Below are 26117 nucleotides of genomic sequence, written 5' to 3'. Positions count from 1 at the left end.
TTTTAAAACTACATAAACATAATACATTTATGCAATGATGAGTGAAGCAGAATACTCAATGTGGAATGAAATAACAGTTGAAACTTAACGAACTTAAAGTTATATGAAGAAAAACATCTCATTACTTAAAGAGTCTGGGTGCTAAACCCCTCTCTATGCAGTAGAATCGCTTGAACAAATTACTTAAAACTTTTACTCACCTTTCTGAAAAATCAGAGTCTATAAATTCTCTAGCCCGTTTTCTATCACTGAAAAGAAAAAAAAAAAAAAAAAAAACCCATGAAAATGCATAAGGAACTTTACTTCATGAATAATTTATTTTAACTTATCTAATTCCACATTGAATATATATCCAAACAAAAAACTAACGATTACAAAAGATATGTACATAAAATCAGAACTTGAATTTTGTCACTGGACCCAAGAAATCACAAGAGTCATAGGTTTGAAATGAGTTTAACCAATCTCTACGAAGAAATACTGCTAATTTATAAATGAGAAGAGCTTCCCTGCAGGAGACACAGGTTCGATCCCTGGGTGAAGAAGATTCCCCTGGAGAAGGAAATGGCAACCCACTCCAGTATTCTTGCCTGGAGAATTCCACGGAGAGAGGAGCCTGGTGGGCCACAGTATACGGGGTCACAAAGAGTCAGACACGACTTGTGTGTCTACCAATGAAACAACAACAATGAACGAGAAGGCATAGGAAAGTTTTATTCACTCTGGAAGACTGGTTCTTAAAAACATCAGACAATCATACTACATGCAGTATAAAGCACAGCCAGTTACTGAAAACACCAAACCCTGCTCATCTCCAAAGCAGACCAGCACTACTGGCAGAGACTTGGCTCTCATTAAATTACCTTCCAAGGGTACGAAAAACTCCAACCTAACTTGCAGATCTATATGAGGATATTGTTAAGGACTTGAATGAAGGTCATAGTATTGATATTATTATGGACTTAACATGATATTATGGACTTAACATGCTATTGTTAAGGATGGAATAAAGAGCCTCTTGATGAAAGTCAAAGAGGAGAGTGAAAAGGCTGGCTTAAAACTCAACATTCAAAAAACGAAGATCATGGCATGTGAGCCCATCACTTCATGGAAAATAGATGGGGAAACAATGTAAACAGTGATGGACTTTCTTTTCTTGGGCTCCAAAATCACTGCAGATGGTGATTGCAGCCATGAAATTCAAAGATGCTTGCTCCTTGGGAGAAAGTTATGACCAACCTAGACAGCACAGACAATACTTTGCCAACCAAGGTCCATCTAGTCAAAGCTATGGTTTTTCCAGCAGTTATGTAGAGATGTGAAAGTTGGACTATAAGGAAAGCTGAGTGCTGAAGAATTGATGCTTTTGAACTATGGTGTTGCAAGACTCTTGAGAGTCCCTTGGACTACACGGAGATCAAATCGGTCAATTCTGAAGGAAATCAGTCCTGAATATTCATTGGAAGGACTGATGCTGAAGCTGAAACTCCAATACTTAGACCACCTGATGCAAAGAACTGACTCACTGGAAAAAACCCTGATGCTGGTAAAGACTGAAGGCAGGAGGAGAAAGGGACGACAGAAGATGAGATGGCTAGATGGCATCACTGACTCAATGAACATGAGTTTGAGCAAGCTTCAGGAGTTGGTGACGGACAAGGAAGCTGCAGTGTGCTGCAGTCCATGGGGTCGCAAAGAGTTGGATACGACTGAGTGGCTGAACTGAACTGAAAGGCCATGGAATTACAGGTGATTCCGTCACTTCATCTTACTTGATAATGGAAAAGACGTTATGTATACATATGAAGCGATGTCTCAAGTGGTGCCAGGGGTAAAGAATCTGCCTGCCAATGCAGAGATGCAATGGGTATGGAATAGCCCCTGGAGAAGTAAATGGCAACCCACTCCTGTATTCTTGCCTGGAGAATTCCATGGACAGAAGAGCATGGCAGGCTACAGTCCACAGGGTCACAAAGAGTTGGACATGACTAAGCACATACTGGAGAAGGCAATGGCACCCCACTCCAGTACTCTTGCCTGGAAAATCCCATGGACAGAGGCGCCTGGTAGGCTGCAGTCCATGGGGTCGCTAAGAGTCGGACATGATTGAGTGACTTCACTTTCACTTTTCACTTTCATGCATTGGAGAAGGAAATGGCAACCCACTCTAGTGTTCTTGCCTGGAGAATCCCAGGGAGCCTGGTGGGCTGCCGTCTATGGGGTTGCACAGAGTCGGACACGACTGAAGCGACTTAGCAGCAGCAGCAGCAGCACATACACACACACAAAACTCTTTTGCCTCTAGTGTGTGTGTGTGTGTGTGTGTGTGTGTATAACTTAAAGCACTCTGCCAGGACTGTTATTTCATTCATTTCTTTAATATCCTTGAAGCAAGGAGATTCTTACTGAACCAAGATTTACTGTTTGCTTATTAGAACTCACAACTGTAAGTCAATGACAGAACCACCAGTGTGGTTTGCCATGTTGGAAATAATTTCTAAAGGGACAAAATAAAATTTTCAGTCACTTATTTTACTATTTCCTTTTATGGAGGGATGAGATGCTAAAATGATAAGGAGGGGGAAAAGGTTGAATAAGGTTATTTTAAGGTAAAGATGGAACACGTAGAGATCCGATATTAAAAGTGGCAAATGAGTAACGAAGCAGGGACACTGATTTAACTGCCCAGCGTTTTAAAAGAACCAAGATAAAACTCAATGAAAGTTTTAATATATTTTGGTCTCTTTTTTTCCCTTCTTTTTCTGGTTTTAAATGAAACAAAAATGCTAGTTTCAAGAGGAAATTCTAAGCACACACACACATATACATAACTCCTTTCTTATGTGTGTTAAAACAATATAAAATGCAGTTTTTACATCTCCAAAGTGGCTAAAAGTCAAATCATAAAAAGCAGTCTTCTTTCAGCACTGAACAAAGATGTTTCAGTTACAAGTTATTATTTTATTTTTCTGTTTAAAATGGTTGTTCCAGGGAGTGGTCCAGTGGTTAAGACTCTACGCTTCCACTGCAGAGGACAAGGGTTCAATCCCTAGTCAGGGAACCAAGATCCAGAGGCTATATCCTAGATGCCCATTTTATAACTAGGACATGAAATAAACAGGTGATCTTAAAGGAAACATACTAGTTTTTAAAGCCATAAAACAAGAACAGAAGGTAAGACAGTGAGCAAAAAAGATCAGAACTTTAAAAAAAAGCTTTTAAAAATGGTAACTTGCAGTACCACTCTTACCCTGGGACCCAGCCAGCAGCTTCTGCTATGTGTGTCTGAGTAACCATTGCTGGAGCAGGGGTGTATGGACTCCCAATCAGAACACTTCCTGAACTGGTTAGTCTCTGCGGTGTGCTTATAATCTGTAAAGTCAAAACAAGGAAAACTATTCTTAGTTGCTAAGGCAAGCCTACAGGCAGAAAATAAGTTTATAAGGAGGAAACCTTATTATCTACAATGTACTTAATATCAATCATCTAGAATATAAGCAATCCCTTTGACCCACTTGTATATTCTAAGATCCTGAAGCACAAGCATCAACACTGATACCAAGTACACCGTGGATTTCAGCAAGTGAATAGCAACTGGGAAGGATTAAGCTGGCGACTGACATTTTAAAAATCAGAAAAATGAAAACCTTTCTTTAGAATTATGAAAACTAATTTTAGTTGAACTTGATTAACTAGAACTGGGATAACAGCAAATTAGATTTTCACAGTCCAAAACATATGCAAAGACATTATACGATTTGCATTCTTATACAGATGCAGTTTTATCTGTTTTTTTAAGAGCATTTCCTCATATCATTAAATATTATTCAAACACATTTTAAAAACCATAAAACATTCTGTCATGTGGATTAATTAACCTTATTGTTAGATTTTTACAAATATTCATTATTATAAATAATGCTGTGATAAACCTTTTTGTAAAATTATCTTGGCTTTAATTTCTATTTTTTATGGACGGATTCCAGAAAGGGAATGAATAGAACTAAGATTAAGGACTTTACTAAAACCCTATTTTCACACACACACACACACAAAACAGTAAATAAAATAAAGGCATGCTCCAGGGAATGGGAGTATTAGTGGGGCTGGGGAGATGTTACTACATACGAATGATTAGGAAACTATTTTAATAAATTAATTCTATAGTCAAACAAAACACAACAAATACCGACAGACAGCCGGGGAATTCTGATCCTCACAATATGCCAAGGATTATTAAACAAGGCATTCAGAAATCTGCCTCATGAGAACAAAGGGACACTAGACAAGCCTTCCACATTTTCCATACCACCATACTCCTCACCTCCATCTCAATGCAGGATCCTTAAAGGTACAGGGTGTTTGCAGGGCCTACCACAGTGCTAGGAGACACTCATAGGAAAGAATCAGTAAACATTTACTGAACTGAGACAGAAGACCCAGCTTTTAAAATGATGAAAAAAAGTAGCTTCTTTCTTCATCGATATGCTAGAAAGGATTATATAAAATCCAGTAAGAAAATACAATATAAAGGGTGTAGTTCTCAGCAATCACTGCATCATACATTCTGTTCTCTATTATGCTGACCTGAATGAGTGCTTGAGAAATAGAGTCTGAGTATTTGATCAGCCCCTGGTCTACTGTATTCCTAGAATAGAAGTCTCCACAAAGCAATTCTAAGTATTCCAACTTACCCTGAAGCAGACTGCATTACTCGTGCAGTCTGAAAAAAACTATGGAGTTTTTTTCTTTAGGACTCTACAGGCTCAGTTCTACCCAATTTTAAGGGCTTTGTAGGAAAAAACAAAAAAAAAAGAAGAAGAAGAAGAACAAAGGAGGAAGGGAAATAGGACAGAGAAAAGCTGGTTATCTTTACTGAGAATGACTTTGGACTAAGTTGTTGCGTTCTAGTTCATTTCTCCTTCCTCAGTGGCAGGCGGTTAGCTGCTGTTCTTTCCTGACCTGAGAGTGATTAGCAACGCTCTGTTCCTTCCTCTTGGCAAGCCTTTAACAAACATTTCACCAACAAAGAAACTGGAAGGATGCTACACTTGTATTGGATCTATATATTAGAAGTTCTTGTGAGATGTAGTGAGTTCTTAAACCAGAACAGTGACAGTGAACCTTAAACAGAACCACACAGAAATAAACAGAACTTGACCAACCAATGAACAGGAAAATTAGTTCATACAGGTGATAAGTCACACATGCTTCATAAAACTGAACCTTAATTTTGAAGCCCCAAATTAAAATAATATTCAGTTGATCTGATAAGGGAAATGAACATCTGTACTTAGCCTATGAAAGTCATACAGCAACTGAACCTCAGTCTGAAAATTTTCTACCTTCAATCAAGATATCTTATGTACTGCTGCCATCTACAGTACGAAATGCCAAGAGAGCATGTATGTTCTGAAAAGAAAAATCTGTAACTATAAACTCTAAGGAATCTATTTAAATACAAAGTGTTCTATTTAAGGGTTTCATTATTTCACAAAATTTTCATTGTCATTGTAAGAGACATGCAGTTTTTAACCATGTTAAAATAAGCATGAGATTATCTTATATAAATATATGTGTGTGTGCATATATATAAAACCAGGTACCTTTAAGAAGACAGTTAGAATGCCAAGCCACGGTTACTTCTAAACTAGTTTCTATAAACACAGAAAATAACTTTTTTTCTTGAGAACTTTTGAAATTTCTCTCTACCATGAACATCCAGTTTCCAAAGAGATATGTAAAAATTTTAAGAGCAAGTATGAGGCAAACGGGTGAGGCTTTACTTAAGAATTTTCTAACAAAACTGTTTTAAAAATCATGGATAAGAGACTGAAAATTAGGGGAAAACATACAAAAGAGACAAACAAGAAGAGAGAGAAGTGGTTCTTACTGGGATTCTACAATATATTAGGAAATCAAATTACAATAAACTAGGAAATTAAAATAGAAAACTCTGATTCCTGCCTGGGGACCCAGAACTGCAAAAAGTACCTGAGAATCAGGGAGACTGGTCTTGGGCTGGCTCTTAAGGAGAGCCCCAAATCTCCACTGCTTCTGACCTTTGCATCACTGATTCTGAGGTCTGCAGTAATCGAGTATCTCATATACACGAGTACATATCACTGTCAAACCTGAAGTGTGTAAAGGCTTATATGTACTTTTAGTCCCAATTGACAGTGGGAAGGAAAATCACGTTTCCCAAAGAGGAATTCAAATTTGAGCCTTAGCAGCATCACTGGAATACCAAGAGGAAACAGTCTTTCAAAACACAGGAGTACTGTAAGGGACAAATTCATGAAAGGTCACATATGCTTGTTTAATTCTGATGATTATAGAATCACCTTTCAAAATATCGGCTTTCAAGGCAGGTGTGTCATCGCATTTGCACCCACTACAGTGGCTGGGGAGAGCTGAATGCTTAGCAGATGTCTGAAAATATACCCTGAACTACTCAGAACTGTGGCTCCTCACCTGAGCTACAGTTTGTATGAGCTTGGGGCTAGATGACATTCTTCACATAGTTACAGAACTGGGCAACATCTTTAGCTTGGATTCTGCAGATGATTAACAGTCCTCAAGAGACCAAGAAAAATGTCACGTCTAGTATGTCTTAAGATTTCAAAGACTTTCCGAAGCCATTCAGTATGTTAAAAGAGATTTTTATCTAAGTAACTGTGCATTTAGCATAGCCTATAGTACCATATATTATGAACAAAATTTATTCTTATGGCTCTAGAGATAAGAAGATGTAAGCACTGACAAGGAAGAGTTATTGTTCAAATGTTTATGTACTTTTGCTAATGGTGGGTGAGGCCATTTAAATTAGGTATAGTTTTTATTAATACATTAGCTTCATGTGACTGTTTATAAATAAGGCTGTCTTAAAAGCACTACCTACTTTAATCTCTAGCATAATTAATGGAATACCTTCAGAGAAATGGTTAAATATTTTCCATTTAAATTCACTATTTCTACTGCTAAAGATTGAAATGAATTGGTGAGTTGTTTCTTCCTAAATGTCCTTTCATCAAAGAGTTTTTCAAATCAGTAACTCCAGATACAGATTAACTGTTGGGTCATAATCAGTTTATATGAAAGTATACACTTTAGTGCAGTAAAGGTTATTTTAAAAGAAAAAGGAGAGGAACATAAGACATAACAGATTTCAAATCAATTGGCTCAAACAACTGAAAATAAGAGAAGCCTCGCAGAGGGGCAAAAAACTTAATTTAACACATTCAGAATCCAAATTCAAAAATACATGAAAATTAAACATTGACAAACACAGTGTCTTTTTCTTAAGACTAACCAGTTACATTCAGCTAAAAATAAAACTTTAAAAATTAAGAGATAAGGTATTCACAGGAGTATTTCACCAAGCATCTTCAGTACAACTTTCCTTTAAATTAGGATAAACTAAGCAAAGTTTCAAATCCTAAAATATGATGATTTTCTTACCATTTGGGGTCCAACATTCACATTTATTGGTCCTAAGGTTTTTGGTAAAATCTTTGTTGGTGAGTTGGTGCTGGAAACTGGAAATGCAACGAATGAAACGTTACCTGAAATGATATTAGAGCACTAGGTTAACGTTCTGCAACGTCAAGGTCACCTTCTATCAGTCTACACATCTGTGCTTTACTGCTGTTTAGTTGCTAAGTCGTTTCTCACTCTTTTGCTACCCCATGGACTGGAGCCCACCAGGTTGCATATCTGTCTATGGGATTTTTCAGGCAGTACTGGAGTGGATTGTCATTTCCTTCTCCAAGGGAGCTTCCCAACCCAGAGACTGAACCTGTGTCTCCTGCACTGGCAGGTGGATTCTTTACCATTGAGCCAGCTGAGAAGCCCACATTTGTGGGCTTAAGTAATTTATCAAGTTATGAACAAGAAGGCATATAGGAAAGTCACACTATTGCTTTGTTGTAGTGAGGATAATTAGCAAAATAAATCTGCAAAATATATAGTTCAGTCTATCTGATAACCACTAAACCTTAAGTTGGTTTTTTAAAGGAAAAAATATTTAAGAGTACATAATGTAAATCATGGGGCTTCCCTTGTAGCTCAGTCGGTAAAGAATCTGCCTGCAGTGCAGGAGACCTGGGTTCGATCCCTGGGTTGGGAAGATCCCCTGGAGAAAGAAATGGCAACCCACTCCAGTATCCTTGCCTGGAAAATCTCATGGACAGAGGAGCCTGGTGGGCTGCAGTCCATGAGGTTGCAAAGAGTCGGGCACGACTGAGTGACTAACACTTAATGTAAATCATAGTTTATATCACAGTTGAGAATTCCAGTTAGATCTTGATTATAAATGACAGAACACAACAAGGAGATGAAGTATAAAATAAATATCTATTAAAATTTTTTATACTATAAAACAAAATTTTAATATTAAAAGTTAACATGGTTTCAAAAGGTTGAGTTAGCCACTTTTTGAAATTTCTGTTATACTGGAAAAACAAATATAATGCTACCAAATGACTGATGGTAGAAACTGCTAGGATCTTCACAGTGTCTTCAAGTGATCTCAACAAACTAAATTTCAAATTAAGGTAGCAAAATGCTATCCCTCCAAATGAAAAGCCGACCAATAATTTTCTGAATGTGTCAACTATTAATACCTAACTTTTCTGGACAAACTTCAGTTTATCAATATTTGTCTCAGAAGATAACAGTGGAATCCAGTGTAACAAAGGAGATCACACAGGAAGTGTGTGAAACAGGGTCAATATTGAAACTCTGGGGAAAAATCAACATTTAAGAGTAGGACCGGAAAGACACCATCCTCAGATGGCCCTTTGTTGGCTCCTACAAAGCCTGCCCAACTCCTGAATGCCTGCTCTCTCATCTCTTAGTTCTCGGCAGATCTCCTGCAGTAAGGAGCTCAGGCCATGAGGCTGAATTACGGCTCCTCTCCCTCAGCCTGTGAGCTTACTTGCACCCTCAAATGTTTTTACTTATTTCTCTCAGAGAGGAAGATTCTCATATCAATTACTTCTTTCATGTCTGCTCTGTACTTCCTGTCTTCTCAGGGAACTCTTGCATCAATTATTTCCTCTGTCTTCTGAGTTTTCAAGTATATTACTGGCTCCTTCCCCTCAGTTTCTTATATCATTTCCCTCAAATTCTACATTTCAAAATCAAATTCTTTAATCATATGACATCTCTTCTATGCAGAATCTAAAAAGAAACGATACAAATGAACTTATTTACAAACCAGAGTCACAGAGCTAGAGAACAAACTTAGGTTGCAGAGGTTGGTGGGGTGGTGGGGGAAGGACTGGGGGAAGGGATACTTAGGGAGTTGAAGATGGATATGTACACACTGCTATATTTAAAATGGAGAGCCAACAAGGTTCTCCTGTTTAGTGCATGGGACTCTGCTCAGTGTTATGCGGCAGCCCGGAGGGGAGAGGAGTTTGGGGGAGAGCAGATAAATGTATATGTATGGCTGAATCCCCCGTCTACCTGAAACTATCACAACATTGTTAATCGGCTGGACTCCAATACAAAAATAAAAAGCTTAAAAAAAATCGAATTCCTTACCCTTCTCATGCCCACTCAGCAAGGACCAGTACCCAAATCTGCTTCTCCTTCTTGGTATAGATCATCACACACCAGCTACCCAAACCAGAAACCATCAACCCCTCTTCATTCAACCAACCACCACATCCTACTTGTTATCTCCTTACCCTGGCTCCTTTATGTTGCTGGCACTTGTTTAATTTGGAACTTTATCAAATCTCATTTGACTGCAGTTACTTCTCTAATATAGAGGTTCACAGCCCTGGCTGTGCAATGGAATTATCTGGGAAGCAATAAAAAACCGCCAGTGTCTGGGTCTCAACCTCAGGCTGCTGATATAATTGGAGTCAACCTGGGCATTAGACTGTTCAAGTTCTCTAGGCAGCTCCTAGGTGCAGCCAGGGCTGAGCACCACTTCCCCAACTGGATGTCCTACCTCAAATGGCTTTCCTAGCGTCTCTGCGCATCTGTGAAGAACCAGTCTTTCCACTGATGAAACTGCTGTGGACACTCCCTATTTAAGGCATTTCCGAGGTTCCACAACGTTTTCTAAATGCCTTTCATGCTCCTCAACGTGGCACAAAAGCTTCCGCCTGGAGATCTCGGCCTCCCTGGGAAGCTTCGTGCTTAGCTACTCGGTCCACATGCACCTCCTATCAGATTAAATTCCCTGCAGTTCCAGAAAGGCCCCGGGTCAACCACTCCAACTCTGGGGCACACAATTCCTTCTGGTGGGAAGTCCCTCTCTGCTGAGACAACTCCTACCTTTCAGCATTTCAAAACAGCACTCCATACTATTTTCTGAACCATCACTATGTGCCAAAGTGTGTTCTAGAGGCTTCCCACATATACATCATCTCATTACTGCTTAGGACAAAAGTGTGAAGTGTATTTTTACTGACTGCATTTTACCCATGAAGAAATTAAGACAGAGTGAGGTTAAATAATTTGTACAAGGTCCCACAGGCTCTAGAGCTTCTGTTCTCTGTGTCTCTAGCCTCTATGCTCTTCTGGGTTTTCGAAAATCTATTATTGAAATTCTACTGTAAAGGAGACTGTGTTATCAGTTGTGTATTCAAGTGCCTGGTTTAGTTCCTGGCATCAAAGAGGTACATGAAACAATAAAAACTGTTTGACTTGTACAGATTGGAGCTATTACCTGTCCTAATCTGGATCCATACTTCCCGTAATGTAGCCTAAACTGTATCTTTTGTTACTTTTTAACAGGTGAAATAAACTTACACACCTGGTCCTTTGTTTATTGTTTTTAAAACATGACTGAGCAATTGGTATAATCAAAGTGTCCTTACTCTCTAACTGCTCAACTGATCTTTCATGTAACATGCATATCTTATCTGTTGCTAAAGATGTGGTTATTCACCTGCTTAAGAATTCACCTAACTGGACAGCAGTACTAATCTGTGATTCTAGGCGGAAGAACTGTAACTGACAGACATGTGCCATGCACTCAGTCCTGGGCAGGAGGGGGACACATTACGAATCCATATAAAGATGAATCCAGCCCTGAAATCGTCTGACTCTCAGATGACTTTTCTTTTTTTTAATAGTCTTAGGGCTGCTGAATGTTTAAGATGAGATCATCTCTGATACACTGTGTGAGGAGCAAAAGTCAAAAATTTGCAAATAACAGAGAAGAAGAAACATATCAAAAAAAAGATGATGAAGGTTAGGGAATAAATTGATCTCAATTTGAAACTTACCAGTGAAGGAAAATTAAGAATATAAAACTTAGGTCGAAAACAAAAAGAAAAATATCATTAAAGCCAGATCTGTTATGCCAGTTCATATCAAAGAATTTAGCAGGAAACAAATAAATTTGATTCTAAAGTATCTGGAAAAGTAAAGACAGAGAACATCTGAGAAATTTGGGGGGGGGGGAAGGAATAATGGGGAAAGAGAGGAACTTTAGACCCCCAGATTTCACAATTATTAGATAGCTAAAGGGATTGCATTCATGTGACACTGGCTAAGATACAGACAAAAAAACTGACAAAACAGAAACTGAAGTCCCAAATTTGTTTCATTTATATGTGGAAATTTTGTATGTGGTAAAAGTAGCATTTCAAATGAATGGAGAAAGCGCAGATTACAGAATTTAGAAAATTTAAGTGAAAGAATTCATGCTTTTGAACTGTGGTGTTGGAGAAGACTCTGGAGAATCCCTTGGACTGCAAGGTGATCCAACCAGTCCATCCTAAAGGAGATCAGTCCTGAGTGTTCACTGGAAAGACTGATGCTGAAGCTGAAACTCCAATACTTTGGCCACCTGATGCAAAGGGCTGACTCACTGGAAAAGACCCTGACGCTGGGAAAGATTGAGGGCAGGAGGAAAGGGGGACAACAGAGGATGAGATGGTTGGATGGCATCACCGACTCAACGGACATGGGTTTGGGTGGACTCCAGGAGTTGGTGATGGACAGGGAGGCCTGGCGTGCTGCATTTCATGGGTTCGCCAAGAGTCAGTCACAACTGAGTGACTGAACTGAATGCCATAACAAACCACTTGTGGAATCTTCGTTCCCAACCAGAGATCAAGCCATGAGCCTTTGGAGTGGGAGCACTGACTCTAAGATCCTAGACTACCAGAGAACTAACCCTAGGGAGTATCAGATAGTGAGAACTCCTACAAAGGAAACCACTTGAATAAAAGACCTGGCGTCACCCAACCACCAGTAGCACCCTGTGCATCCAAACAACAAACAAAACAAAACAGCAAACCCGAGCATCTGCAGACAGGATGACCACCGCACTCAGCCCTGCCCATCAGAGGAAGAACAAACAAACAAAACTTAGCATAAATCTTACCGTATATGAAGCCTACACAAACCACTGCACCAATCTTAGAGGGGCAGAAAACAAAAGGAAGGAAGAATTCAACCTTGAAGCCTAGGGAAAGGAGACCTCAAACACAGTAAGTTAAAAAAATAATAATGAAAAGGTAGAGAAATACTGCACAAATGAAGGAACAAATTAGAAACACAGAAATCCAAACAAATGAAGAGGAAATAGGCAAACTACCTGAAAAAGAATTCAGGATAATGATAGTACAGATAATAAAAAACCTTGAAAGCAGAATGGAGAAAATGCAAAAATCAATTAACAAAGACCTAGAAGAATTAAAGAATAAACATACAAACAACACAATTAACTGAAATTAAAAATAGGAAGAATCAATAGCAGAATATCAGAAGCAGAAGAACGAACCAGTGATATGGAAGATAAAATGGTGGAAATAACTTCTGAAGAGCAGAATAAAGTAAAACGAATGAAAAGAGCTGAGGACAGTCTCAGAGACCTCTGGGACAATAGCAAACATACCAACATTCGAATTATAGGGGTCCCAGAAGAAGAGAGAAAAAGAAAGGGTATGAGATTATATGTGCTCAGATTATAGTTGAAAATTTCCCCAACATGGAAAAGGAAATAGTCAATCAAGTCCAAGAGGTACAAAGAGTCCCATACAGAATAAACCCAAGGAGAAACATGCCAAGACACATACTAATCAAACTAACAAAGATTAAACACAAAGAAAGAATATTAAAAGCAGCAAGGGAAAAGCAAAAAGTAACATACAGGGGAAACCCCATACATTTAACAGCTGATCTTTCAGGAGAAACTCCGCAGGCCAGAAGGGAATGGCAGGATATATTTAAAGTACTGAAAGGGAAAAATCTACAACCAAGATTACTCTACCTGGCAAGGATCTCATTCAAAATTGATGGAGAAATCAAAAGCTTTTCAGACAAGTAAAAGTTAAGAGAATTCAATACCACCAAACCAGCTTTAAAACAAATGTTAAAGGGACTTATACAGTCAAGAAACACAAGAAAAAAATCTACAAATCAAACCCCAATTAAGAAATGACAACAACAACATATATATCAATAATTATGGATTATATATATCAACATATATATATAATATATATATCAGCAATCTGTGGATTCAATGCTATCCCTGTGAAATTACCAATGGCATTTTTCACAGAACTAAAAAAAAATTTTCACAATTCATATGGAAACACAAAAGACCCCAAATAGCCAAAGCAGTCTTGAGAAAGAAGAATGGAGCTGGAGGAATCAAACTTTCTGACTTCAGATTATACTACAAAGCTACAGTCATCAAGATGGTATGATAACTGGTATAAAAACAGAAATATAGACCAATAGAATAAGATAGAAAGCCCAGAAATAAACCTATGCACCTATGGGTACCTTATTTTTGACAAAGGAGGCAAGAATATACAATGGGGCAAGAACAGCCTCTTCAATAAATGGTGCTGGGAAAACTGGACAGTTACATGCAAAAGAATCAAATTAGAACACTTCCTAACACCATGAAATGAATGAAGTCGCTCAGTCGTGTCCGACTTTTGCGACCCAGTGGACTGTAGCCCACAACGCTCCTCTGTCCATGGGATTTTCCAGGCAAGAGTACTGGAGAGGGTTGCCATTTCCTTCTCCAAAGGATCTTCCCAACCCAGGGACTGAACCCAGGTCTCCCAGATTGTAAGCCAGACACTTTACCCTCTGAGCCAATAAACTCAAAATGGAGTAAACCCCTAAATGTAAGACCAGAAACTACAAAACTCTTAGAGGAAAACATAGGCAGAACGCTTGATGAAATAAATCAAAGCAAGATCCTCCACAATCTACCTCCTAGAGTAACGGAAATAAAAACAGAAGTAAACAAGTGGGATCTGATTAAACCTAAAAGCTTTTGCACAGCAAAGGAAACTATAAGCAAGGTGAAAAGACAACCCTCAGAATGGGACAAAACAATAGCAAATGAAACAATGGACAAAGGATAAATTTCCAAAATATACAAGTAGATCATACAATGCAACACCAGAAAAACAAACAACCCAATCCAAAAATGGGGAAAAGACCTAAACAGACATTTCTCCAAAGAAGACATACAGATGGCTAACAAACACATGAAAAGATGCTCAACATCACTCATTATTAGAGAAATGCAAATCAAAACTCCAATGAGATATTATTACCTCATACCAGCCATATGCCATCATCAAAAAGTCTACAAACAATAAATGCTGGAGAGGATGTGGAGAAAAAGGCATGCTCTTGCACTGCTGGTGGGAATGTAAATTGATACAGCCACTACGGAAGATGGTACGGAGATTCCTTAGGAAACTAGGACTAAAACCACCATATGACCTAGCAATCCACGCCTAGGCATATACCCTGAGGAAACCAAAACTGAAAAAGACACATGTATCTCATTGTTCAATGCAGCACTATTTACAATAGCTAGAACATGGAAGCAACCTAGATGTCCATCGACAGATGAATGGATAAAGAATTAGTGGTACGTATACACAATAGAATATTACTCAGCCATAAAAAGGAACACATTTGAGTCAGTTCTGATGAGGTGGGTGAACTTAGAGTCTATTATACAGAGTGAAGTAAGTCAGAAAGAGAAAGATAAATATCATAGTCCAATGCATATATACGGAATCTAGAAAAATGGTACTGAAGAATTTATTTACAGGGCAGCAATGGAGAAACAGACACAGAAAACAGACTTATGGACATGGGGAGAGGGGAGGAGAGGGTGAGATGTATGGAAAGAGAAACACGGAAACTTACATTATCATATGTAAATTGGATAGCCAATGGGAATTTGCTGTATGTCTCAGGAAACCCAAATCAGGGGCTCTGTATCAACCTAGAGGGGTAGGATGGGGAGGGAGATGGGAGGGAGCTTCAAAGGGAAGGGGATGTATGTATACATCCATCAATCCATGTATGGTTGATTCATGGTGAGGTTTGACAGAATACAAAATTCTGTAAAGCAATTATCCTTCAATTGAAAAAAAAAAAAAAAAACCTACATATACATGTAAGTTTACAGATGCAGAAAGAGTCTGGCAAGATAACAAACTTAATAGAGGTTACCTCTGGGTGAGTAGTAGGGAAAAATGTTTTCCTTTGTTTTATACTTTATTAAGTTTTTTGAACATGTATGCACTTGTCAGCCAGCACTGTTCATACAAGGTAAGATCTATAAATGAAGCATCTCTGTTTGATAATTAGTAAAAATGAAATTTGTCTCTTAACTTTAACTTAACTTTTAACTGCTAAGGAGCAGTTAAAGAGACTCTACTGGGATTTCACAATTGTAGTATCTAGAAATAAAAGAAATGTGTTTAGACATAATTTACTTTCATAAAATCAACTAGGCTCAGCAGCAGAAATATAATTTTTTGGATTCAAAAAGACATTTAAATAGGTTACAAACATCCAGCCTCCTGAAATGTCAGCTCCATTAGAAGTAAACCAAACCAAGTCTAAATAATTTTTCATAAGTACTTGGCCTTAATTCACAGCTGCCTAGCAACAGGGTCCTGACACTGTCCAGAAGCCAATGTCTAGCACATGATGTATTTATTAAAAACAAAAATTTAAAGACCTGCCTGGATTTTGATCCTGGCAATTTCCCGAATTAACTAAAATGAGATCAATCACCTAGGAAAGGGGCTCGAAAAAGAGCTAAAACTTATGCCAAATCTTGACAGAGGCACAAAATTTTGCCTCAAATTTTATCTTGATTTCTTGAATAACTGGAATCATTCTGTTTTTCATTAGAATTGTCCAGACACCAAAGAGTTCTTTCACTTGGGCTGGGGCGGGGGGGAGGGGGGGGTTGGGGGGGGGGGGCAGGTGCAGGGCACAGTTCTAGTTCTAGTTAATCACCTTCAATATGTCCAATTAAAATGAAAAATTCAAATAATTGTGGCTTGTTATGATGTCAGTGGACTTCCCAGATGGTGCTAGTGGTAAAGAACCCTCCTGCCAATGCAGGAGATATAAGAGGCATGGGTCAGGAAGATTCCCCTGGAGACGGGCATGGCAACCCACTCTGGTATTCTTGCCTAGAGAATCCCCATGGACAGAGGAGCCTGGTGGGCTACAGTCCATGGGGTTGCAGAGAGTCAGACATGACTGAAGTGACTAAGCATGTATGATGTCAGTACAAGTAATATTTTATCTTCTGGGGGAAAAATTTTTGGCCTTGAACTAACTTTGGGGAAAACCTCCATCCAAGCCTATCACATCCTCCTAGAAGAACCATATTAGTAACTTATTATAGGAACAAATATGCTTATTTTACGGGTTTATAAATATCTCAAATCAGAAATTGTTAACATCCTATACGTACAGGGTCCAAACTTCACAGGACAAGCTAAACCTACAGCCGTAAAGAAAAGTTAAAAATGTGGTGGTATATATATGTGTTTGTCAAACTCGTAGAACTCTAGGCTAAAAAGGGTTCATTCTACTGCATGTAAATTGCATCTTAATTTTGTAAAATCGGAAAAAAGTGCCCTATGCAATTTATTTACTTATTGCTAAGAAGCTAATTACAGATTAAACAATCCTCTTGCTTGTCCTCTTCTGTTACCTACTTTACAAATTTATTTTTTAAACAGGTAGTTCATGGATTTGTCTAAACTACATTCTTCCGGCTACTCTCTCTTTGGAAAACCTCTTGCATCATCACAATCTATCCCCTTCTGCTGTATCACTCTTACCAGCCTATAAACACACATTTTTTTCTTTCATCTTAAAAACAGAACAGAAATACATAGTTAAGTTTCCTTAACTATGTACACAGCTCTCCAGCTACCAATTCATTTCTGTTGCCCTTCACAACAAAACTCACCAAATCTGTCAACATCTGCTCTCTCTACTTCTCCAGTCTGTTTTCTTTAACCCACTCCCATGCCCGCTCCCCAACTTCACTGAACTAGCTCTTACCAAGAACATCTCCATGTTGCTAAATCCAATGGCCAATTCTGTTTTCAACTTAACCTTAATCTACCAGCCATATCTGATACTTTCAAAATCACACCTTCCTCTCAAACACTCTCCACTTGGCATCCAAACCTCCATTCTCTCTTGGTTCTCCTCCGAACCACTGGCTTCTCCTCACTCGTGGTTGCTGGATCCTCCTCTAGAAACAACCGAGAGCCCTTTCTATTAGTTCTCTGACTCCTCTGTCAACTCTTCCTCGAGATGGTATGACAGCTCCTGTCAGACTCATGTATCCAACTGTCCTTTTGCCTGTCTCCATTTTGATGATTAATTGTTACCTCAAACTTAACATACTTGAAACTGAACTCTTTATACTCCAAATCTCCAAACCGTTCCCCAGCCCACACAGAATACTCCTCCCATCTCTCTCTTCATCGCAGTAAATGTCAACTCCATTCTTCAACTCTGCATAGACCAAAAGAGATCACTATTGACATTCTCTTATATCCTACATACAATCCATTAATAAATCCTACCGGCCCTATCTTTAAAATGTACTCTGACTAGAGAACCAAGTTGTGGTTACCAGTTAGGGGGGACAGACAATATAGAGGTCGGGGATTGGGAAGCACAAATTATTGGGTGTAAGATAGGCTCAAGGAAGTCTTGTTCAACATGAGAAATAGAGCCAGTGTCTTATAAAACTACAGATACCAACAAAAAAGCAGATGGACAATGAAAAATGTAACAAAATGTACAAAAAAATGTAATTAAAAAAACCCAATCTATGTACAAAGAGGTTGTGTTAGAATATTGCTGGTTTATATTTATGATGGTGGTCCTTATTTTGAATTTTCACTTAGTTCTTTGCTATACATCTGTATCCATACCCACAATAAAAACGATTTAATATTTACAAAAAATAAAATAAATGTGGGACTTCCTTGGTGGTCCAGTAGCTAAAACTGCACTCCCAATGCAGGGGCCCTGGGTTCAATCCCTGGTCAGGGAACTAGATCCCACGTGCCACAACTAAGAGCTGTAACTAAAGATCCCACATGTCATGCTGCAGTGAAGACCCAGCTCAGGCAAACAAATAATTAATAATATCAAGCCTTCAATAAACTCGCAGTTTAAAAAATAAATGAAACAAAATAAAATGTATCTTGAATACAAACATTTCTCATGCACTCTGCTGCTACCACTCTGACCCAAGTGACCATTTCTATCTTGAATTATTGTAATGTGTTCCTGATTCATCCACCTGTCCTGCGTTAGGCCCACCTAACCCCACAACTCTACTCCCAAGCTTTCCAATACAGTAGTCATTAGACAGAAGCTATAAAGCACTTGAAATGTAGTTAGCACGACTGAGGACCTAATTTCTAGACTTTTGTGGTTGTTGCTTAGTCGCTAAGTCCTGTCTTAGCATCGTTAATACCCTTTACAACTCTTTGTGACTCCATGGACTGTAGCCTGCCAGGCTCCTCATGCCTGGGAAGTCCAGTGTGCAGGATTTCCCAGGTAAGAATACTGGAGTGAGTTGCCATTTCCCTCTGTAAATTCCTAAACTTTTAAAATTTTAATTAACTCAAATTTACGAACTGAAGCAGTAGAAAATATTTTTCCATTAAAAAACAGCATGACTATTTTGGTAGTACTGCATTTCAGCCCAATTGTTGAAACTTTAACATCTAAACTGAAACGTGCTTTAAGTGTAAGGTAACAGATTTTGAAGGCTAAGTAACCAAAATCCATCTCACTAAAATCTAATTATGTTGACTTCATGTTCAATGATAAACGTTCTGGATATTGGGGTAAATAAAATTTATCATTCAGATTAATTTTATCTGTTTCTTTTCACCATTTTAACCTGGCTACTAGAAAATTTAAAATTATGTGACTTAGGTCGTCCTACTGTCATCACACAGCCGAGTGATCCTGTTTTGTGGAGTAATTCCCTTCCAAACTCTCCCACTGACTTTGCGTCTCAGTTCGCATAAGTCCTTAAGATGGTTAACAAGGTCACTCGACCCCTCCTTTCTCACATCACCAGCTGTCAGATCTCTCCCCTATCCCTCCCTTGGTTGTACTGCATTCACCCCGGACTGTGCGCTGCTCCTCAAACCACGTCCAGCAATGTTCTCCCTCATGGCCTTTGTCTCTCAAGTTCCCTCTGTTGATAACTTCCTTCCCCTAGATATCTATCTATGTGCCTTATTCCCCAGTTTCCTTCCAGACTCTGCTCGGTTGTCAGTGCATCAGAAATGCCTGACTACCCCATGTCAGCACTTCTTGATTCACCATGATTTTTCACCACAGTACTTCTCTGTTTGACTGTACTGCACATTTACTTGCTTGTATGATCATTATCTGCCCACAGCACACATGACACATCTGTCACAGTGACACATGCACCCCGATGTTCACTGTAGCACTATTTACAATAGCCAGGACATGGGAACAACCTAAATGTCCATCAAAAGAGGAATGGATAAAGAAGATGTGGTGTATGTATGCATATATATTTACACACACACACACACACACACACACACACACACACACACAGGTAAATACAATGGAATACTGCTGCTGCTAAGTCACTTCAGTCGTGTCCTACTCTGTGCAACCCATAGACGGCAGCCCACCAGGCTCTGCCGTCCCTGGGATTCTCCAGGCAAGAACACTGGAGTGGGTTGCCATTTCCTTCTTCGATGCATGAAAGTGAAAAGTGAAAGTGAAGTTGCTCAGTTGTGTTTGACTCTTAGCGACCCCATGGACTGCAGCCTACCAGGCTCCTCCGTCCATGGGATTTTCCAGGCAAGAGTACTGGAGGGGGGTGCCATTGCCTTCTCCTAAACACTGTCATACAGAGTGAAGTCAGAAAAACAAGTATATATTAATGTATATATGTGGAATCTGAACAAATTGGTATAGACCATCAGAGACACAGATGTAGAGAACAAATGAAATGTATGGACACCAAGGGAGGAAGGGTGGGTGTTGGATTAATGGAGAGATTGGGATTGACATATACACACTATTGATACGATGTATAAAACAGATAACTAATGTGGCTCAGTGGTAAACAATCCACCTGTCAATGCAGGAAATACAGGAGATGCAGGTTCGATCCCAGGGTCGGGAAGATCCCTGGAGGAGGAAATGGCAACCCACTGCAGTATTTTGCCGGAGAAAAATCCTGGCATGGACAGAGGAGCCTAGCGGGCTACAGGTCTACACATTCACAAGAGAGTCGGACACAAATGACAAACCACACACACTGAGAACACACTGTAAGCACAGGAGACTCCACTCACTGCTCCACGATGACCTCAACGTGAAGGAAATCCAAGAAAGAGGACGTATATGTATACTTAGAGCCGATTCACTTTGCTGCACAGTAAGCGAAAACTACCACAACATTGTAAAGTGACTATACTCCAATAAAAATATATGTCAGATGAATGAATGAATGCACGAATACATGAATGTCTGCATGGAAGCATGTGATACAAATTCAGGAGATAGGCATATTCAATGAAAACTGAATCTCCTCCCATCACCAACCACAACCTAACCATTCCCCCCTTCCCTAGTGACAGCTACGATGCCAGTTTCTATATAACCTTTCAGAAATACTCAAGGCATATACTAACATATATGCATACATATACCCTTTTTCCCTTACACATATGGTCAAAAAAAATCAGTTTGCACATTGCTTTTTTACCACTTAACAATACTGTATCTATTTTAGATGTCTTTCCCTACCTATTTACATTCATATGTAATTTTGCTTCAACATTTACTTTGTTAGCTATAATATTTCTTTTTATAGCTCTAGCAGCTTGCATCCCTTAATAATGTAAGGCTTTTAGTGTTACAAACATTAATAGTAAAATCTTTTTATTACTACAACTAATGCTGCAATGACTACATATATCTTTACACACATCAGTTGTACCAAATATCTGTACAAATTCATCCTCTGTTCAGAAATGTGTGAATGTATCCATTTCCACATAACCTTACCAACTCAGTGTTTTATCAAACTTTATTTCTGTCAATCTTTAGGTTAAAAATAGCATCTCACTTTGATTTTATTTTGGTTTTATTATTATGAATAGGCTAATATGCTTTGTTTAAAAGTCATCTAAATTTTCCTTCCTGAGAATTAGGACCATCTTCCTACTGGCTATTGGTGATTCACTGGTGGACTCTCTTTAAATACTGAAAGGGTAAGAATATTCTTTGTTATAGCTGGTGAACATATTTTTCCCAATTTGACACTTGTCTTTGGCTTTTATATATGATTTTCTCTTCACATTTGAAAAGAATGTTGTCAATCTTATACTTCTTTCCTTTTATGACTTTAATGTCATATTAAAAAGGTCTGTGAACACATAAGAGATGCAGGTTAAATCTCTGAGTCAGGAAGATCCCCTGAAGGAGGGCATGGCAACCCACTCCAGCATTCTTGCCTGGAAAATCCCATGGACAGAGGAGCCTGGCGGGCTACAGTCCACAGGGTCACAAGAGAGTCAGACAAGACTGAAGTGACTTAGCATGCACAAGTTTGGTATTTCCAGTTAGATATGCTATTCTTGAACTTAACTGTCATTCATTACATACTAAAGACTGTATTAAACATCCCCCATGTTTTCTACACTGATACCTTCATTTAAGTTTTATATTCTTGACCATCTGGAATTTATTTAACGTGAGAAATGAATGACCCAATTTTGCCCCCTAGATGGCTACTTCAGGCTACCAATGGTAGATGGCGACCGTCTAATGAGAACTCTACTGCCCTCCCCACGCTACATGAAGTCTACCTTACTGACTACCTTCAGTCGTACTACTAAGTCTACCTTATTGATTGTCTATTTGCTCCACTGATGTGCCTCTTTATGTGACAGCATCACATGCTTCACTTTGTTCATGATTAACATTTCCAACAGAGAACAAGGAGATTCAGAAAGTGTCAAGCGTTTCCCTCCTTCCCATACTACCCTTTAATTATTTGTTAATAACAGTTTTAAAGGACTATAGATCAGTTTCAAATACAGTACTAATGAGGTCAAGTCACAGGTCAATTCTGGAAGAGGTCCATTCATTCTGCAAAAAGGGAAGAGTCCACAGTCTTCAGACTGTATTTCTAATTCTAGCCAGTCATCTAGCAAATGACATGTCACTGAAGAGAGAGTCGGGTAGGGAGAACAATATGATGGCTCAGGGGATATTTATCACCTTTATTTGAAAAATAACTCAGGCCCCACAGATCAACAGCACCATCTTCATAAAGCAGGCACACATTAGTTTGTAAAGACAGGGGAAATAGCAAATCTGTAAAGATCTGATCTGATCTGATGTATAAGATGCATGTCGGGATTGGTGACTGTATAAACCAGAAGTCACCCTGACTTCATTTGTTAAGTCTTTTTTTTAAAGTTTTCTTTCTATTTATGGTTTAGCTACATACTGGGCATTACCTGTATGTACCCCATAACACTGCTGTGTTCTATACTGTTGCATCTGTACTCAATCATGTTAACCAAAGTTGCTAAGATTAAATCCAACACCATCACTACACTTTGTAACACGGGTGACCGTGGTATCACTGTAATTGGTAAGGCTGAGAAATAGAAAAGTTCATAAGATCTCCAAAGTTATGGTTAAAATGACCTTTAGTGTATGTGGTTCCAAAATGGAAATCAAGCATCCTTACAGCATAAATGAAGACAGAAGAAGTGAAATGCACATTCCTATATATCACAGGCATGGAAGCCAGAGTCGGAGTGTTTTTGCAGCTGTCAGAAAACAAGACTTCTAGGATTACCCACCAAAGGACCACCTAACCCGACTCTTTCCAAGGAACCAGAGAGGATCCTTGAAGTGACCATAACCCCCCACCCCCCGGAAAAAACCCAACTCTGCAGCCCTCAGGGCATACTCCCAATGGGCCAATAAATCTTCTATGTCAGTCCTCCCTTGCCTGGAGGATCCAGTCTTTTCTCTTGGCTTTGATAAGCTTTTTTACTTGGAGGACACATTTTAAAACCATTAGCTAGCTCTCCCTTTCTCTGGTATCCATAACCATAAATACCCTGGATTCTTCAATCTGAAAGGAGAAAAACATTTCTTTCTCCTTCTCCTCACATGTCAGAATTTAAAGAGGGCCTACTAATTTCTTAAATGAACTGCTAATTCAAGCTCTGGTATCAGGAACATTATCATTGTTTTCGTTTAGTTCATCACATGTCAAAGCTAAAAGATCTTAGAAATCATATAGTCCATTTGCTCTGGGTTTCTTTTGTAGGACTTTTCCTTTTCAATGTCCATCCAAAAACATTCAGCTCTTCTAGAGGCTGGATCCTATTGTTTTTCAATGGTTTCTTTATTTTTAGTTAAAATATGTCCCTTTGTCCTTTTTCTGTTTACCTTGCTGAGACAAGGACAACTTTTAATTCTTGATTTCCACTTCCACCTCCTTAATTAGGATTTCCAAGTGTTGAACACATTATCTTCTGATTAATAATTAAGTTTACCATATGGCCTCAAACGATTTGGTTCTTCCAAGCCTTCCCAGTAATTCTTCCCATGTGCCTGGTCATAGGACGCAAAGAGGACGACTATAGTGGGAGAGGGTAGTATCCCTCTTCATCAAAATACATTTCTGGGCTCCACTAGACACCTAAAGAATCAAAAACCAGGTGGCAATGAGTATTTTAAATAAGTAAGTGCCTCAGATGATTCTGAGGATCAAGCAAGACTGGGACAAACTGCTACAAGGACCCTTTTCCTCTGTGCTCAAATTCAGGAAGCAGTGATGTCTAAGTAGACTCTTTCTACTCCACTTATCTCCACTTTTGTCTTAAAAAGAGAAAGGGCTAAGTGACCCTTATTTATTATTAATTATTATTATTTATTGTCTCTTGTGCTTACATGTTATATCTTTTCAGCGTTTAGCCTATTTTCAGCCACTACTTTTAGCACCTCACCAGAGCCAACAGACCCACCAGATGGCACAGAGACGCTGTCTGTTGTCTAGAAAAGAGAGTGAGCGGAAAGCAGCATATTTTATCTTGGACCAACAGTCACTGAATGGCTGGAGTAGATCAACACAGCTGGGTGCAACCACAAGATCAGGCCCGATGAGCATCAGAATACCCAAGGGCACTTAATTGGAAATCACTCTCACGAAGAAGCCCATAACCCCTCTGAGATGCTAACTTGCCCCCGACCCTGTTACAAAGAAATCACTCAGATAGTAAAGAATCTGCCTGCAGGAGACCTGGGTTTGATCCATGGGTCAAGAAGATCCCCTGGAGAAGGGAATGGCTACTCACTCCAGTATTCTTGCCTGGAGAATTCCATGGACACAGGAGCCTAGGGAGCTATAGTCCATGCAGTCATAAGGAGTCAGACACAACTGAGCGACTAACACTTTCAAGAGAAGCTCCTTTTCTAATATTTACAAAAGGTGCCAAAGGCTACAGACAGATTCAGTTTAAAAGTTGCATTCTTAAAACAAATTTAAAACTTTAGGAAACAAACTCAAAAACACCAAAGACCATCCATGAATTAGAATTTCAAAGCAGTTCTTTTCCTTGGCAAATAAAAACCGGGATTATTGTATTCCATATGCCACGCTGTTAACACTGCACCGTTATCGGTACTCTTATTTCAATACTGTCTTCCACTTGAGAGCTATCACTGAAGCTACATTTAAACCATAATGTCAAGAGCACAAAATCTCAGACATCAGTATCAACAAACTCTTTTGTATTAAAATCTTACCCATGAAAAGATTCTGCAAACTTTTTAAAAATAAGTTCTACTGGGTCCACTTGGCACACAGTAAGTGCTCAGTTAGAAGTCTCTTCATTTCTCTGTGAGAGAAATTGCCAAGAGAGCTGCCAGACTGTGCAAGAGAAAGCCAAGTGCCAAAAGCAAAGCCCCCTGCTCATGGTCTCTAGCTTCAGAGTCAAGAACCAAAAGTTCACTTGAAAACTGGTTGCTTAACACTTGGTAGAAAGAAAGAATGTTATTACACCACAGGTTCCTGTAGCCACTTGCAAAACAGAGTTAGCTCATAATACACTTAAAGCACAGCACTTGTACCTGCTCCTTAACAACAATGTAAAAAGGAAAACATAGGCATCTGGCAAATCTTCCCTATGACTTGCACACCAGAGATGAGAGATTTCTAGGCCACCATGAATGGTTTCTAATGGCATAAAAATAGGTAAAGCCAAGAGAACATCTAAATCTGACACTCTCTGGGTCTTCGGAATTGGAGAGAAATGAACAGGAAAGGTTCACACCCCCCAGACCTCAGTTTTTGCTTAAGAGTTTACATATAAGGTAGGAACCACAGGTATTTCACTCCAGAAGTCTTCGTTCAGTATGCTATTCTTAAATTGAAGGCTTAACAGTCTCAATGACTTCTGCACTGCTGTTGCTGATGTGGTAATGTACTGTCATACCTACATTTATAATCATAAGTAACATATTTTTGATAACTATAATCCATGATGCTGTCAAAGTTATGTATCATATGTGAAGTCACCTTTTTTATTTTTTAGGGCTCTCTAGTCCATTAACACTATATACATTCTTTGGTCAAAATGATAAAGATTCTTATTCTAATCAAACCTATAACTTGGTAAATCCATTTTAAGCTCCTGTAAGTTAGTTATCTTAGAGAAAAACAATTCAACCGCTTCATACTGCTATTCCTTAAACCCTTAATCTTAATTCAAAAATGGTCTGAAAAG

At 38.9% G+C, this 26117-nt stretch overlaps 1 protein-coding gene across 7 annotated transcripts in view; it reads right to left on the bottom strand.

Annotated features, from left to right (window-relative positions):
- TFDP2 (transcription factor Dp-2) overlaps nt 1-26117 on the bottom strand; it is a 205013-nt gene that overhangs the window by 47458 nt on the left and 131438 nt on the right. For 4 of the 7 annotated variants that reach the window (XM_027544446.1, XM_027544455.1, XM_027544476.1 and 1 more), the window contains 3 exons: nt 7462-7565; nt 3251-3372; nt 201-248 (listed from right to left, as the gene is read on the bottom strand). In XM_027544446.1, the coding sequence (XP_027400247.1) occupies nt 201-248; nt 3251-3372; nt 7462-7565 (274 nt within the window). Of the gene's footprint in view, nt 1-200; nt 249-3250; nt 3373-4324; nt 4489-7461; nt 7566-26117 lie in introns of all 7 variants that reach the window. The other 3 variants (XM_027544465.1, XM_027544501.1, XM_027544485.1) reach the window with 2 other exon arrangements.

This window comes from Bos indicus x Bos taurus, chromosome 1 (genome assembly GCF_003369695.1).
Source record: "Bos indicus x Bos taurus breed Angus x Brahman F1 hybrid chromosome 1, Bos_hybrid_MaternalHap_v2.0, whole genome shotgun sequence".
Taxonomy (NCBI): domain Eukaryota; kingdom Metazoa; phylum Chordata; class Mammalia; order Artiodactyla; family Bovidae; genus Bos; species Bos indicus x Bos taurus.
This window is presented reverse-complemented; position numbering and strand designations above follow the sequence as displayed.